This window comes from Tympanuchus pallidicinctus, unplaced genomic scaffold, assembly GCF_026119805.1.
Source record: "Tympanuchus pallidicinctus isolate F22 unplaced genomic scaffold, pur_lepc_1.0 scaffold9, whole genome shotgun sequence".
Taxonomy (NCBI): Eukaryota; Metazoa; Chordata; class Aves; order Galliformes; family Phasianidae; genus Tympanuchus; species Tympanuchus pallidicinctus.
The window spans coordinates 312864-329848 of NW_026294813.1; the positions used below are offsets into that span (position 1 = coordinate 312864).

Below are 16985 nucleotides of genomic sequence, written 5' to 3' on the forward strand. Positions count from 1 at the left end.
TGTCAGATTATCACTCCTTGCTGAGTAAGGGTAAAAATCTAACATTAACAATAACATTTCAACAGCCGTAAAGCATCATCAGTGTTTGAAGAAATCTGTCAGGGACAATATATTTCTACATCAACACAAAGTGTTGACTGCAGATTATAAGAGAAATATAACACATGTTGAAGACTTGATTGTGTTTTATGTATACCCTAATTAAAGAAGAGAAACAATTATTTATTGTTCTCAATTATTTATCTTTTTTTTCTTCCCAGGAATTTTTTTCAGGCAGCATGTGATGTTCCTGAACCAGAGGAGAAATTCAATATCGATGAATACTCTGATATGGTGACCCTCAGCAAACCTGTCATATATATCTCTATTGAAGAAATTATCAATACCCACTCGGTAAGTGAATATACTTATCAGGAGACCTGAGCTGTATGGATTATAAATAATTGGAACAAATTGTCTCTGAGGAAAGTGTAAAATCTGTTTTTCTTTCTTTTGAAATAATTTCTTTAGTACCTGAAACACTGTGGAATTAAGTATTAGATTTTCCTTTTCCTATAAGACTACCTCCACTCATTATCTTGAATGATAATGTATGATGTGGGGAACATTTTCATTTTCATCGAGTGTGGCATTGCTAACCTATATTTATAAATATACTTTGTCATCTTGGTTAAGACAGTGAGTCTAATTTGAAGTTACTGTTCCTCTGGGAAAATAGGAAAACTCAGTGCATTTTCTGACTCTTACATCATTTGTTGTGCTGGAAGCAGATGCAAATGTCTGATTGAGAATGGACTGAAGCTGTGGCTTCCTGTCAGTTCTTTATGCTCGGTAAAGAACAGATTAACTGCAGTCTGTAGTATGACTCATTAGGATGTAAGTTAAATGTCTGCCACATGGTACTCATAAAGCTGGGAGGGGGGGGGGGGTGTAACATTATTCATTTTCTAGCTTAAAAAAAAAAAGGGAGATGGGAAGGCATGGTAGAGAACAATGAAGAACTTCCCCATAACTTTGTCTGATAGATTACAGAAAAATAGTATGCTTCCAGTACACCAGAGTGCAAGTTGGCTTTATTCAACTGAAAATAAATAGCCTTGATTGCTAAAAACATCTTAGGCGGTTTGTCTCTGTGGGTATTTTTTTTTTAAATTTTGTTAAGTCATTGACTTATTTCTTTATGATAATCTTAGTCAAATACTTCTTCTAGTGAAGCTCATGGAACCGTAAGTGATTAATTACTATGCTATTTTATATTTCTTCACAAAATACAAAATGTAAAACAATTTTGTGGACACTAAAGAAAGGAGATCAATGAGACTGATGACTTCAAACATGACCACTACACACAGCTGTATGCCTAGAGAAAGCAAGCAGTCAAGTCTGAATACTGCACATTCTCTTAATGCAGTAAATCTAGCACAGATAACCAGTACCACCCCTTCCACCAAACTTCCTGTGTGCCTTCATCTTCTCTCACTATACCTTCCCTGTAATGTGAATACAAATTCAACTTCCTGTACTGCAGCTCAAAAATTAGTTTGAACAACAGGAGATGAATAAACATCCCATCTTCTGCTGTATGCCATTCAGCTTAAAAAACAAAATTCTCATATCTGCCCTCTGTCATCCCTGGTGATGCTTGTTTAACATTTGTTTTGGTTGCACAACTTCATAGGATGTAGTTGGAATGAGAGATCTGTTGGATTTGTCAGGTTTGTTTTGCACTTCTCTGTGTCTCTCACCTTTGTACCGAGCAATCTGTTCTGTGAAAGTATTTGTCATTTGTACTTGAATAGCATTATTTATTTTGGAGTTTTACCCAGTATGACCAGTGTTTCTCAGCAATTCTCACAATATAATCTTTATGTACACTGTGGCGCAGTTGCTGCACTTCGGAGTGGAAAAATTAAATTACAGGCCTGTAATTCTCATTAACTGTTTTTTTTTTATGTAAAATTGAAATACTGGCTTTGAGTTTTTAGTTGTCTAACAACTTCTGACTGACTATAGTTTGCAGTACTTAAAAGATTTAGAAACCTGGGATGGTGTAAGGCATCTTCCTATGCACTACTGACCCCGTCTTCATCCCTCTACATGCTCAGTTCAGGATGCAACACTGAAAAGCTTTACTTGAGTCACTGCCCTTTATTATATTTTATTAGCTGTGAAGGTATATTTTGAACTTCTTTGTGCTCAGCTGTGATATTCAGCACTGGAAATGACTGCAGGAGGAACACAATAAGCTGCTTTGCATCAGGAACAATTCTAAACTTATTGTCTAGAACTGAGCATCCTTCCCATTCACTTTGGGACCTCAAGAATACCAATCACAGTGGGTCTGGTGTTTTAGCATATAGTCTCCAGATTTGTATGCAAGTATGTTTTTCAGTCTAGAACTTCATTTACTTTTGTTTATAGCTTCTATTAGAACACCAGGATGCCATTGCCACTGAACCAAATGACCTACTGAACGAACTGCTGGAAGGGCTGGGACCTGTTCCTGATGTGGAGTCTTTCCTTGGTAGGCCATTATTCATCTTCATGGTTAACATCACTCTGGGGTGGGATTAGACAGGGAGTAGATTTAATTACTGCAAGGGATACAAACTCTCATCTCTTTCATGTTACCAGCCTCTTCATTTGCTATAGAATTGTGCTCTGAAAACTTCTTCTGACATCCTTTGTTATAAGCTGAGCTTTCTGATAACGGAACTAAGTGCAGTGCTGCTCAGAGTCAGTACCTCCAGCTCTGTTTGACAGCATTGTTGTTACATGCACAGCTTCTAATTTCAATATTGACCTTAAAGATGAATTACATTTTATATATATGATGCTAGTGCTTTTAAAAATTGTCAGTTTGCGCTCAAATTGCAGACAGAAAATGATTTTTTAATAACCTGACCTTAAGATTTATTGTTAGTTGCAGAAGAACAGAGAATTTAAATAGCAGATTTTAATTCTGAGACTTAATTATCAAGATAAAAATGAAGTTTTAAAAGAACGCAAATGTGTTATAAGGTTGTAAGGAATAAATGTGGCTGACATTTAATCTGCCATAATTGTGTTAGAATGTGAACTGCCTTCCTTCCTGTTCAGAAAGAAGCTATAACATCACAGGTGAATAGCTATTTTGTTTTTCATTTTTACATACCTGCTAGGACAAAGAATGTTAAATTGTTAGTATTCTTTTAAAAGAAGTATGATTCTCTTTCAGAGCAGTACATAGAAACAGAAGAAATTAGAGGCATTTCCAAAATATTGTATGTCGGCTTAGTAGTAGATGGCTTACAGTTTTGTTGGTTTAAAGTTCAAAAAACAATAAGCTGCTATGAATGGTAGGAATGGGATTGCTATTAAAACTTCTGACAATGTAGTGATTTATCTATGCTATTGTTTTATCTGATGCACTGGGAAAGTTGGCAAACTGAAGTGAAAGATGTTTCCTTGCAGGGGAAGGGTCTGTTGATCCCAATGACCCTAACAGGGAAAGCACGCTAAATCAGCTTGCAAAAACAGAGATTTCATTGTCTCTAACAAGCAAATACGAGTTACGAGAAGGTGAAGATCAGGACCTCAAAAGCCTGATGATAAAGTAAGTTTAGCTCAAAAATATATATTCTTAAAAATATTAATGTGAGTTTCTTCCTTGTTTAAATGTGTTTTTGAATTTTCAAAAGCCAATTTGTACTCAGATGTACTCAGGTTTTGAATAAGTCAGAGAAACTGTCTATTCTTCCAGAACATTTCTATCTTTCCATGAGCTTTACTGCCACTTGTATTTTGGACCATTAGACCAACTAGTGAGTACTTCTCCAGGAAGTTCTAAAATAATTTTGCTTTAAAACATCACAGCCTTTGGAAATTCAAGATGAAAATCTATTTAGGTGTGTATGGGTGGACAGTATTACTGTTGTCTCCTCCCCCCACAACTTGTTCCCTGAGCTACTGCCATCAGCCAATGGAACAGGATGTGGCCGTCACTTTTGCATGAATAGTGCATGCTTTCATGCAGGGAAAGGAAATGATGTTTATTCTATTTGGTTGGCTGATAAGAAATGGGTACTGGGATAACCCATGAAGTCAAAATCCTTTTCACAAAAGCGTTTATTATCATTTATTAGCATTCCTTTTTCAAAATTATTTAAAATCGTCCTGAATAAGTATTAGCTTATAATAATAACCTGTGGCTAACTGAACAATGGGATGCGTTTCTTTTTTACCTCTATCTTTAATAATACCTTCTTCCAGAGAAATATCAATGTATTTATTTTTAAATGGTTTTGTTAAGGCATGTGTGGCAAGACCAATGATTTATAGTTACCTCTGTCTAGAAGACTTCAAGGTGCAAGGGAGCTTCCTGATGTAGCAGCTTACCTTCCTGGCACAGGAGGAGTGAGGCTGGGGTCTGTCTGTGCTGTCAGTCATTCCCACTCTGCTGCTCCCTCTGTAAAAGTTCGAGTCAAACTCAAGTAGTCAGCATTCTTTTTTCTGTAATGTTGTATGCAATTGTACATAATTATATCTTTTATTCCACCCCATTACATATTTGTCAGAACTACCAATGTTGACGAACATAGCAAAAAAACTCCGCCCCTTTTTAAAATGGTCATTTACCCATGTAAAGTTGAGGTTTTATCACAAAAGATGTGTTACTTAAAAACCTAAGTTGCATCTTCAGGTTTCTGTTGACTCCTAAGGACAATGAGCTGCATCTCATTTGTAATGGTGCCCTCTAAATAACACAGTTCTGTGGAGGGACTTTCCTCGAAGTATTATAGATAAGCTTCTACCAAAAAAGAACTCGTTTACATATCAGGGTGCAACAGCTTTCCTTCTTTTGGTGAGGACGAGCTCCATGTGCAAGTCATTGGAGAAACATCAATGCCTTATGACAGCTGCACAACTCCTTCAGATGTTCAGCAGCTTTGAGGGCTCTTCCACTTCATTTTGTAAACATGATCCTTAATGGTCCTGCCTAATTCAGACTACAGAAGTATGACATTTCTTCCTCCTGTTATATCATGATCATAATTAAACTACTCATGTAGGCTGCTGTTTTGCTATGCTAAGTGGTGAAAAGTTTTCTAAAATGAAAGAGAGAAAACTATGTGCATACCTCTCTTCTTGACTATGCAGAAGTCAGATGTTCAGTTGTCAGTGGAATATCTGAAATACAAGAAACTAAGCATTACCAAGTATAAATGGCATGCTTGCTAGTTTTACTGTTTAATAAATTGAATGCAGTGATGATCCTTTGATAACTGTTTTCTAATATCCATATATCCTTTTTAAAAGGACCAAAAGACTTATTGTGGATATGATACGAACACAGCCAGGGGATACACTCTCAGAAATATTAGAAACAACAGCTACTGCACAACAGGTGAGTGCTGTGTTGCATCTGAATAGGGAAGAAAACTATTTTAGTTAGCTATTTGAAAGAATTAACAGATTTCTAACAGCTTTTCCCGTCACTGTAATAAATAAATTGTCAATTTTAAAGTACTTAGCTCTAGAGCATTTAAAATGCAAGACTTCTAATTGCCTTTCACTGTGTGTATGCTAAGAGCTTCGGAGGAACATAGCAAGATTTAATGTTTGGTTTTTTTAATCTAATACAGCAACAACAGCTTTTGTTTTAAATGTTTTGTAAGCATGTCATTTTCTTTCTTATTCTATATTATTATCAAATAGCCTGAGGTGTATCCTTCTGCTACTTCTTATTTTCTCTTGTGAACTTTCCAATTTTAAGTTCTCTGCTGCCTAGTATATTTGCTTAAGCAACATAAGCAAACACAGGCCTGGGAATTGCTGCTAGGAACTGAATGGGAAGAGCTCCCAGTTGAAGATGTCCCCTGGAGATACTGAGTGCGTAAATCTTAGCTTACCTCAGTGTGTGCATGTGAGTTATCACACAACTAAGCCAGTGACTCTTCTAGCTAATTTCAAATGTGCTTGAATTAGTTGAAATTTGTGTCTACTGAGATTAGTTACTTCAAATGTGAATAGTAAGGTAAAGTACAAACCACTTGGTAAGAACAGAAGAATGAAGACTGCACCTCAATCCTTAGTAATCCCCATGAGAACTCAATGCATCTGGATGTTTAACTGTTAGACTGAATTGGAAAGTAACTGTTCTGGATTTCTTTTTACCCAGGAATCTGAGCACTCGAAACTTGTGGAAAAACGTGCCATTTTAGATTCCAAAACTCCAGAGAAAATGAAGCGCAGTCAGTCTATTTTTGAAGATGGGCAGCTACCAATAGAACAAAAGAAAAGGAAAATTCAGAGAAATCTCCGGACTTTGGAACAAGCAGGATTAGTCTCTTCAGCAACAAAGTACCAAGAAATTATAAATGAGATTGCTAAGGTAAATGAAACGTGTTCCTTGTATATGGATGGATTTTAGGCATCTAGGTTCAATCCAGTCTAGACAGAGATAGTAACAGATAAGCCTGGATAACAATTGCTACAGCTGCACATTATCCAGTTCATGTAGTTATGCAATAGAGTACTATTTTTCTTTTAGATCATCAGTGAACTAAGATTTGATTCTTCTTTGGATGCTCCAGTCTGTTAGTGTAATGCCTTGGAAATGGTAGCAGAGTTCAAGACTCCACAGCTTGCATTCACTCAGCTTCAGCTACCCCCAGTTACCGTGAGCAAGCAGATACAGGCTTGCAAGCAGAAGAGACAAAGCCGGTGTTTGGCGTGGGCCTTATTGCCAACATCTGCAAGGCTAGCCTTCCAGCTGGAAGCTCCAGTAGCTCTGTTGGGTTTTGAGGCAGCAGTGTTTGCAGAGGTTGTGGTAATCCTGCACTGCAGGAAGCAGAGAGCTTGGAACCATCCATCTGATCTCCCTTCCAGCTCTTGTGTACTAGCTTGATTTACCCAGAATTGGAAAATTGTGATTTCCCATCACTGGCAAACCTGAGTAGCGATGTGATTATCTTCTGTTTAGTTACGTAAACTATAGTGCTTAATACTAGTCACTTTTGTTCTAAATATCAAGTTAATAATCCTACTGCGTAACAAATCTGAATCCTCTATTTTAGGATATCCGGAATCAAAGAAGATACAGACATCACCGAAAAGCTGAACTGGTGAAACTTCAGCAGACTTTGAATGCACTTAACTCCAAGACAGCATTTTACGAAGAACAAATTAATTATTACAACACCTATATAAAAACTTGTTTAGACAACTTAACAAGAAAGTGAGTACATTCTTCTTGTCTCTTAATATTTCTACATATTCTATGAGGAAGGAGGGCAGGTAGAAAGTTTTCTTTCCAACAGATAGACATGAGTGGAAATCTTCTCAATGCATACCAAAAATTAACTTTAATGGCCAATTTTATTCAATGCCCATTACTGTATGCTTCCAAACTGCTGTTTTTAAATGATGACTGTGGACTCTTTTAGATAGGGTTTGCATTTCAGAATGAAGTTCAAATAAGCACTATCAAATATTCTTTCAAAATCATTGTGAAAAATGTTTTGACTGCTTGTGAAGTGTTTAAAGTTCCCCTGAATTCTCAGACTTGGTCTGAATTTTAGTTTAGTTCATTAATAGCAACTAAGGAGGACAATGAACGAAGAAAAAATAAAGCTAGAACAGTAGCTGAAGTATAAAATACAAAATTTTGTGCTGGTAATCACAAGCCATTTTTCTTGTTCTCTCCTAGAAATTCAAGGAGGTCAATTAAACTAGATGGAAAAGAGGAGGTGAAGGGCAGCAAGAAATTGAAGCAGGCATCATTAAAGTACACTGCTGCTAGGCTGCATGAAAAGGGTGTTATCCTAGAAATTGAAGATCTTCAAACCAACCAGTAAGTGTGGCACAAAATAAGCATTTTCTAATCCACGTCCGCTTAAGGAGTCTGGCTTTTGCTGAAAGTATTTTCATCTTCCTGCACTGCATCTAACATACCTCCAGATTTTAACATTTGGAGGAAACATGACTCAATTCATTTTTTCCCCTTGCATCTTGCTGCATTACCTTAGTAAAATACAGGAATTAAGTGGGTTTTGGCATTAGCTTAGGTGAGATGCATACAAGGTGTGCAGCACATCCACAGATAAATAACTGATTGATGCAGCTGTATCAATTATTTTTTTCTTCCTGACCAAGCATTTTCATATAGTTGAGTAAATACCACATAAGCTATTTCCTGACTATGGTAAGATGAATAGAGCTGGTAGCTTACCATGCCTGTTCTCTGTGGTCTGAGCTGTGACCATGTCTCCTACCCATAATAGTGAGGTTTTATAAGGGTCTCTTTTTTGTAGTGTCTGTAAATAAGTGCTACCGTGGCTATACTTCCAGCTTACAGAGCTCACATTTATAGGCCAGCTGGCTATGAAGTTTTCTAAGGCAGATCATTTAATTTGCAGTGTGGTTTCTCATACCTTACTGCTTAACTAATGGCAAAGTGACAGATGGAACAGTGCTGGGAGCAAAATTTAGGACAGCATTTCTGACAGTCCTCCAGTGTCTGAGCTGAGGACCAGTGGCTCCAGTGGCTGCTGCTGGGAGGGAGATAAAGCTGTTCTTACACACTGATGTCTCTGGTGAATTTTTTTTTTATTCTGCAGATTTTCCTCTTGACTGATTCTGAAGTATTTTAAAACTGCATAGCATACATACTCAGTGACTCTTATGTTTTGATTTAAGGTTTAAGAACGTGATGTTTGATATCACACCTGGAGAAGAAGTGGGTGACTTTGAAATCAAAGCAAAATTTCTGGGCGTCGAGATGGAAAAAGTGCAGCTTCACTTCCAGGTAGAGTACGAATGTTCTCACTGTGCTCTGTAGCTTCAGTTGCATTTCCTGTAAATAGGAAGAATTTCAGGCTTCTAATATGTCCATGAACTGTTTGATCAACAGACAGGTCAAGAAGACAGGTCGAGTATGGAATAATTATGTAACTTGTGTAGGATGCTGGGTTTGGAGTAGTGAGAATGTATATGCTCGAGTGACCACTGCATGCATCAAACCAAATGCCATATTAGTTCAGTGGAAGAAGTAAAAGCCAAGAGAAATAAAATACACAAGAAACAGTCTTTCTTTTTTTTTTTTTTTTTTTTTTTTTTTTTTGCCATTACTAATGGCCTATAATTAGGGATGTAGAGAACATGTAGAGTTTTCACACCTACCTAATAGTTGCTTGTAATTGTTTAAATTGTGAAGGACCAGGAGCTTAAGATGGTTATTACATGATGAAACTGACTTGATCTGGTTATTGTGAGGTATGGATTCAAGTAAAGGATAATGATTTTATTTATGATTACAGGATTTGCTTCAGATGCAGTATGAAGGTGTGGCTGTAATGAAAATGTTTGACAAAGCTAAAGTGAATGTTAATTTGCTCATATTCCTGTTGAATAAGAAGTTCTATGGAAAATGAGTGTCTTCGGATATCATGGACTACATTCATCAGTAGGAAGTCTACTCAGTATTTTTTCTTGCTTTTAAACATTTGAAATTTGTGATTGGATGCTTTTTAACTTTAAAAAAACTAAAACACCAAATATTCAGAGGAATGTACACAGTGCCTTTGCATCGTTGATATTAAGCAAAAAAATAGGAAATAGAATATTTTAAACACTTCCAGATCTCATTGGTGTTGGTACCTTCCAATCAAAAACATTGTTTAGGACATTCAGCTCTTGTGGATATTAAGTAGACAAATTGAATTTAGTTGAATATATATGCCTCTTCCTATTAAAAACATTTTTAAATGACCTCAGATATATAATATAGTTTGTATTAGACTTTTAAGTATTTACCAAAAGAAATCCTGATTTGTTTCTAGGGGATAGCTTGCACAAATATTTAGTTACATACTAAGCCTATTTTCTGGCAGTTGTCAATTGAAAGAAAACTTATTGTGCAATTCAAAAAATTTTATAGGTAATTATAAAGTGACAGTAATGTTTTACTTTGGAAAAATATGTTTTGATTCATTCCTACTAAATAAAATGCACTACTGCCTTGTGTAAAATGACATTTTCTACATTCATGACTTTTTGAGTGGCATGGGGGTATCTGAACGGTAAACAGCTGTTCAGTTTGAAGTATTTGAATACATAAATTGTGCCTGTCTGTCTTTTTTTTTTTTTTTTTTTTGTAAGAAAATAAATGCAATAAAATCAGTATTTAGATTTTTTAAATATTCTTTGGAGATTGTTCTATGTAAAATAAATTTCAGTTAATTAAACTGGCTTGGTTCCTAAATTACATTTAAAAAGGTAATTAAAGTAACAACCCGGATGGTAATGAAAGAACTTTTTTCAGCATTTTTATAAAATAAAATTTAAACGTGGTTGTCCTTATAGTGCACTTTGGGAAGACTTTTCAGCAGTGAAGACTTCATAACCTCTTTATGCGTTTGGAAGTGATGGTGATTTTTCTGATAAAACAGCAATTACATCTACAGAGCAAGAGCTTGTAGAGGGAGTAATGTAATATACAAAGTGAGGGGAAATAGCTCCTACTCTTGCTTTCCTTGTGGCAAATCACTTTAAAGATGAAAGTGAAGTGAGGCACTCTGGAATAGATTGTAAAAGCGAATATACAGATAACAATTCTGAAGATGAAATAAAACTCAAGTTAGTGGCAGATAGATACTGATTTGTTTACAATACAAGCTGAAAAAAAGATGACATTTAATAGAGGTAGTCCTTAGGCACAGCGTAAAGTGTGAGCACTTCACTACTTTACTTAAAAACAGCTAATATTCCTAAGAAAAACAAACAGCTCCTTTTTCTTCCAGCTAATTATACTGCACTTGCCATTTAGCATTTATTGGCTATGCTGATGTTACTCTTTAGCATTAACATCCAGGTTCTCCTAAAATAGTTGGTAGGGAAGCTGAAAGTAGCACATAGAAAAGGTCAGTTGGAAGGGACCTGCAAAGACAATCTATTCCAGCCCTCTAGTGCGATCCCTTCAGGGAGCTGCAGGGAGCAGTGAGATCCTCTCAGCATTCTCTTCTCCAGGCTGGGCAAACTGAGTGTTCTCAGCCTCTCCTCCAGCCCTGTTGCCAGTTTTCTTGCCTCCTCTGGATGCTTTCAAGTATCTTTATATCCTTTTTATGTTGTGCAGCTCAGAACTGCACACAGTATTCAAGGCAAGGCTGCTCCAACACTGACTGCAGTTGGAGAGTCTTGACCATGTGGCTGTGCTGTGCCAATGTGTGATTTGCTCAGGCTGAGCCTGCTGGCACCAGCAGCCCCAGGTCCCTTCCTGCTGAGCTGCTCCCCAGTCACTCATCTCCCCTCTGTGCATTTTCCTTGCTTGCTCCTCAGTCTTGCTCCAGTGTCTCTGAATTCTTCTTCAAGGCCTGCTTAGCTCTAATGTGACTAGAACCTTTATTGGTTATCTGCTAGCTGCACCTGAAGTACACTTGCTTACTAAAAGTTTTTGGGTTCCCAGGTAATGTAGGGAATGTAAGGTCTTTATGCTTGGTGTCACCTCTTTCAGCCTTTTACTGACATTCCTGCTTTCCTACTACACATCAAAGAGTAGCTTCCATTTAATTTGTGATCTCCTTTAGAAGCTTTTTTTTCTTAATTAGCTGGTTGTTTGTCACTGAACAAACAATAAACCCACTAAACAAGACGGACCACAATGGCTCCTACCTAAATATAAGATTGACAGGAACTACCAGGTACCATGTAATTGGCAGAGCAATTCCGTACCTGTTAAACTGGCAGTTCTACTAAAAAGTACAAAAAATGGGCTTCAAGGAGGTTACTTCAAGCTGCAAAACTCTGGGCCTCCAATTGTATGTAACTAGATACTACTTGATGAAACCTGGCTCATTCAAGAAATGATCTCATGGAAATACTTGTCTTGCTAGACATGAAAATGGAGGGAAAAGCCAGAATAGATTAATAGTGCTTTACTCACCTGTTTCTATCACTGGAGGAATTGCATCCTTCCTGTCTGTTTTTAAGTCTCTTTTCTTAGATAGTAATAGTGAAATTATAATAACCGGTGGTCTTTGGCTGACAGCTGTAGTTCACATTTTTCTACCTCTAAAAATAAGATTTTTAGAGTTGACCAAAAGTGCTTTACAATTAACTCAGTTTGTTTGAGCTTGTTCATTCTGATAGAACTCTGAAGCTCTAAAACAAGCCACAGAATTGCAGAGAGAATGTCTATCTTATTTGGCCAAGCAAAGAGGAACACTATTACAAGTGACAGCTTGTGGTCTGTCTTACTGGATGCCTATCTGCAAACCTTTTTTAGCAGCCTTAGAAGAAAGCAGAAGCAACAAAACAAGCTTCCCCCTAACAGCAAATTTGAAGAGAAACAGTCACATATGACTTCAAACAGTTCTAGACTACGTAGACAGCACAAGCCTTTTCCCAGACCTGGGGGACTGGTTTTGCCTCTAAAATAAGCTTCTAGCATCTCCTTTTTAGAGCAGTAACTACCAACCTGAGTCTTGCACCATTGTGATCTCGTAGCACCTGACCATTAGAAAAATGGCTGCTTCCTCACTGACATAGCAATGCTACTAGATTGTTCTAGGCTATCTTGGTATTGCTTGGTTGACCTGCTACGTTGTAGAGGAATGAAGCACTGCAGTACTGCAATATAACATACTCCTTACCAAAAAAAAAAAAAAAAAAAAAAAAAAAGCAGCAAAACTAGAAGCTGAGAAAGATGAAAAAAAACAGAATTTAAAAGTGATACAAGTTTTAGAATCCATGAACTCTTCGCTTCCCTTACAATTAGTTTGCCCAGACTGAAAAAATAACAAGTTGAGTTGCATAACTACAGGATACAAAAGACTTTAATTCGGTGCAAACAGTTTAATTCGGTGCAAAAAAGTAGGGCTTTTTATTCACTTCCTGTATCCATAGTAATCCAACTTACAGTGGTACAAAGAACATAGAATCATAGAATCACTCAGGCTGGAAAAGACCATAAAGATCATCGAGTCCAACCACAACCTAACCATGCTACCCTAACTCTAACAACTCTCTGTTAAATCATGTCCCTGAGCACCACATCCAAACAGTTTTTAAACACATCCAGGGATGGTGACTCAACCACCTCCCTGGGGAGCCTATTCCATTGCTTAACAACCCTTTCTGTAAAGAAGTGTTTTCTGATATCCAGCCCAAACTTACCCTGGCACAACTTGAGGCCATTTCCCCTTGTCCTGTCACCAGTCATAAGAGACCAATCCCATTCTCACTGTAAGAACCTTTCAGGTGCCAGAAGAGAGCAATAGGGATAAATAAATAAGGGATAAATAAGATTTTTGAACATAGAGCCCTGAATCTGTTCCTTATGCCAGAATGGAAAGTTTTTGCTGTGAGTATGACATGACTTTCCCTTCACATCTTTCATGGATTTAGTGGTCTGTGGATTATCCCCAACCAGTGGCCCACTAGTAAAGACACCTAGAACTTGTAAGTGTGTATTTCTGCTGAAGTCTAGTAAAACATTTAAAAAAATATGTTCATACTGTGGTTTAACCCAGCAGACAGGGAAGTACCATGCAGCCTTCTGCTCATTCCACCCTCTATTATGATGAATATTTAAACATTATTAACTCATATATTTGAAGGAAAAAAAAAAAAAAAAGAAAAAAAAAAGACTAATTTCTTTGCAGAAAGTTCTTTAATTGATACTTGTTCCTAGCTTATAAACTGAAAGTCAGCTGCATAGCACATTGCTCCAAATACCTGACCTTGATTCCAGATGCAAATCTCTACACAACACTGTGAAGCTGCCCCATGCAAAGTATCTTCAGGGCACTAAGGGTAGGCACTTACGGGTACTTCTTGGACATGTCTCCAGATGTGTAACAGTAGATCAGACAAATGAGACTCTTGAAGAAAAAGAAAAAAATGCAGATAATCTGCTAGCTTCACCGTGTCATTTTTTTCTTTCTGTCTCCAGGGCATTATCAAATTTTTGAAGCAGCCATCAGTTTTGTCATTTTCTTTCAGCCTTCAGAACAGCTCAAAACCACTTGGAAGGATACTTTTTGGAGAAAAAGCCATCATCCCAGACAGGACTGATGGCACTTTAAATTTAAATCCAATTTATAAGTTTGACACAAGGGAAAAAAGAGTTTGGAAAGCAATGATTAATTTCATCAAGATGTGTCAAATAGTCTGATTGCTGTAGATGAGAATGTGGTTGCACACTACAGCAGAATGGTGAGGTCAGAAGGTGATTCTGGAGCTCATCTGGTCAAGCAGAGACACTGAGAGCAGGTTGCCCAGGACCACATCCAGGTGGTTTCTGAAGACATTTATACTGGATTTGGCTGGAGTCAGAGTTGATTTTCTTCATAGTGTCTGGAGCTCTGTTGATGCTCTGTTTCAGCTCTGGGAGAAAGACAATATTGATGGCATACCAATGCTTTAGCTGTTGCTCAACAGTGCAGCACAGAGCTGAGGACATTTCAGTTTTACAGCTTCTCTTACTCTCTTGCCAGTGAGGGGCTGGGGACCACAAGGAACTCAAAAAGGACAGAACCAGGGCAGCTGATCCAAACCAGCCAAAGGGACATCCCATAATATATGGTGTGCTTTGAAAAAACTATAAAACTGAGGGGAGTTGGCCAGGGGAGGCTAGCTGCTGCTTGGGGACTGGTTGGACATTGGTCAGTGGGTTGTGAGCAATTGTGGTGTGCATCACTTGTTTTGTAAACATATGTTTATTTACTTATTTGCCTACTTATAAAATTATCATTAGAATTCTTTCTCTCTTCCATTTCTGTTTTAATAAATAGTTTTTACCTCAACCTACCAGTTTTACCCTTTTCTCTCCGACATCCCACTGGGAGTGAGCAAGCAGCTGCTTAGCTGCCTGCTGGGTTACCCGCAATAACTTCCAATAATGAGATCCTACAGCTTCTGGACAACCTATGCCAGTGCTCTGCCACCTACACAGCATAGCACAGAAGTGTTAGGTGGTGCTCATATTTGTGCCTCTTGTGCTGGCACTGAACAACAGTGAGAACAGACTTCCTGAAGCCTCAGTTTCTGCTATGAAAGAGTCAACTAGAATGAAAATATCTGCTTATTTTCAAGTGTGTGTCAGAGTAATTTGGCATGTTGTGAATAATGGGGAAAACGGTGCAATGCTTCTGTATAAAACTAGTGTTCAAAGCACAAAAATCCTCGCAACTTGAGGATGTAGTCCCACTGCAGATCTCAATCTGTCACTTCTCTAATCTCCAGTTTGAACTCTTGGCAAGATGTTTCCTTTTGCATTTCTCAGTAAAACAGAATTCTTACCATACTGCTACATCTGCAAGGAATGGAAATAGGTTCATGGCATGTTTTTACTATATATGGTGTGTTAGTTAGTTCTGTGTTTGTTTATACATACTCTTTTCAGGGCCATCTACATTTAGGTCATTAATGTCACTCTGCTGTATGCATTTACAAAGATTAAAACCACATTTGAGTCTAATAAGTACAGACTACATAAATGGAGTGCCTCTGACAGAAAGCACGTACACAAAGTTCTAAGTGTTCACAGGGTGTCTGAATTTCATTCAGTGAAGAGAATTTGGTTGATTTTCCTCAACTTGTAGAAGAGCAGAGTAATGCTTCAGAACTGTATGCAATGTAATAGCTAAAAAAAATTGGTGTTTACATGAGTGGCACAGTGAGTTTTCCCCACATAGACATTCCCACCAGCAAATACCATTGAAGGCATGTCTCTTGGCTGCTGCAGCTTTATGAAAACTGCAGCATGGAAGATCAGTTCAGATCACAAATAGCTTCTGTTTATTCATACACTAAAAAGATAACATTGGCTATGAAAGCCTCTGCTGTTATGCTACCTTCACGTATTCTTATACAGCAGCAAGGTCACAGAAGTACCTTCCGTGGCTTCACTTGATCTTCCAAAACAGAATAAAAGCACTAACCTCCGATTAAAGTATTTTCTGAATTGATAAAAACTGAGTCCGTGATTAAGTAAAAGCCATTTTCTGTGGGCTCCCCACTATGCCCAAGGATGACAGAGATTTATTTGGTCGTGGATGTGTCTCTTGCTAGCAACCACCTCTTACCTAGCAGCAGAAGTGCTGGCTAGCAGTACGGCTATCACACTTCTTGCTTCATGCAAACAGAGGTCAGCCGTAACTGGTAACGTGGAGCAGGGGCCAGAACTGTGGGAAGCATGCTGCAGGACAAGATGAGATCAGAACTGGAACTGACTGGGCATCGGTACTCACTGTCAAGAGTTGACTTCCCATCCTTGTTATTCTCAGTTACGCATCAGTGTTTCTGCAGCAATGACACGACGTCCTGAAAGTGATCCAGTTCTGAACAGAGCCCTCCTCCCGTTATTTCTGTATTGCTGTAAACACAAATGTATATAGTTGAGGACAGGGCTGCACACCCTAGCAAATCACGGGACGCGTAAAGCTTACGACGGCAGCTCATACCTCAGGAATAAAATACATTCAAACTACAGGTGGAGTGCCATAGCATTGTCAGCAAACACAACCTAGACGACAGCGGGAAAGCTGTCTCCCACGGCAGTTCTGCCTGCACACCAGTCCTCCACCCGCGACCAACGCGGAGGGGCAGCCCCGTGCCTCCACCCGCACAGGTGCGGCCGCATTCGGAGCAGCTCCGCCCAGCGCGCAGCCGCGCACAGAACAAAGCGGGCGTGAGAGCCATGCGGGTGAGGAGTCGGGTCTGGTTGTTTTGTGCATCCAGCGTGGCGCAAACTTTCGGCTGAATCCCTTTGTTTTGCGTTTCTCGTTACCCGCGGGACACCACCGGGACAGCAGCACCTCCCGCTCTCCCCTCCCCCCCCAGCCCCAGCGGCGGACCCGGCACCGCTCGGCCCTCCCACCGGAGTCCGTCCCGCCCCGCCCGGCAGGAAGGCGCCCCCGCCTCTCCCAGCGGCGGCCGAGGGGCGGCCCCGTTCCGCTCGGGCCTCACTCGGTTTCCCGGCGGGGCCGGGACGGACGGACGGACGG

At 38.8% G+C, this 16985-nt stretch overlaps 1 protein-coding gene and 2 long non-coding RNA genes across 12 annotated transcripts in view; 1 reads left to right on the forward strand and 2 right to left on the reverse strand.

Moving 5' to 3' along the window:
- The window catches only part of IQGAP2 (IQ motif containing GTPase activating protein 2), a 228026-nt gene extending 215360 nt beyond the window's left edge, over positions 1–12666 (forward strand). For all 10 annotated transcript variants that reach the window (XM_052670718.1, XM_052670709.1, XM_052670712.1 and 7 more), the window contains 9 exons: positions 261–393; positions 2422–2524; positions 3454–3595; positions 5299–5386; positions 6161–6373; positions 7059–7219; positions 7691–7834; positions 8680–8788; positions 9300–12666. In XM_052670718.1, the coding sequence (XP_052526678.1) occupies positions 261–393; positions 2422–2524; positions 3454–3595; positions 5299–5386; positions 6161–6373; positions 7059–7219; positions 7691–7834; positions 8680–8788; positions 9300–9413 (1207 nt within the window). In that variant the 3' untranslated portion in view covers positions 9414–12666. The remainder of the gene's footprint in view (positions 1–260; positions 394–2421; positions 2525–3453; positions 3596–5298; positions 5387–6160; positions 6374–7058; positions 7220–7690; positions 7835–8679; positions 8789–9299) is intronic.
- Positions 1–16985, reverse strand: part of LOC128074677 (uncharacterized) — a 406066-nt gene that overhangs the window by 289053 nt on the left and 100028 nt on the right. The window lies entirely within an intron of this gene.
- On the reverse strand, positions 13670–16973 carry LOC128074678 (uncharacterized). Its single transcript, XR_008203264.1, has 3 exons — positions 16443–16973; positions 16065–16354; positions 13670–13859 (listed from the first exon to the last, which is right to left on the reverse strand). It is a non-coding gene; the product is annotated as an uncharacterized LOC128074678 (long non-coding RNA).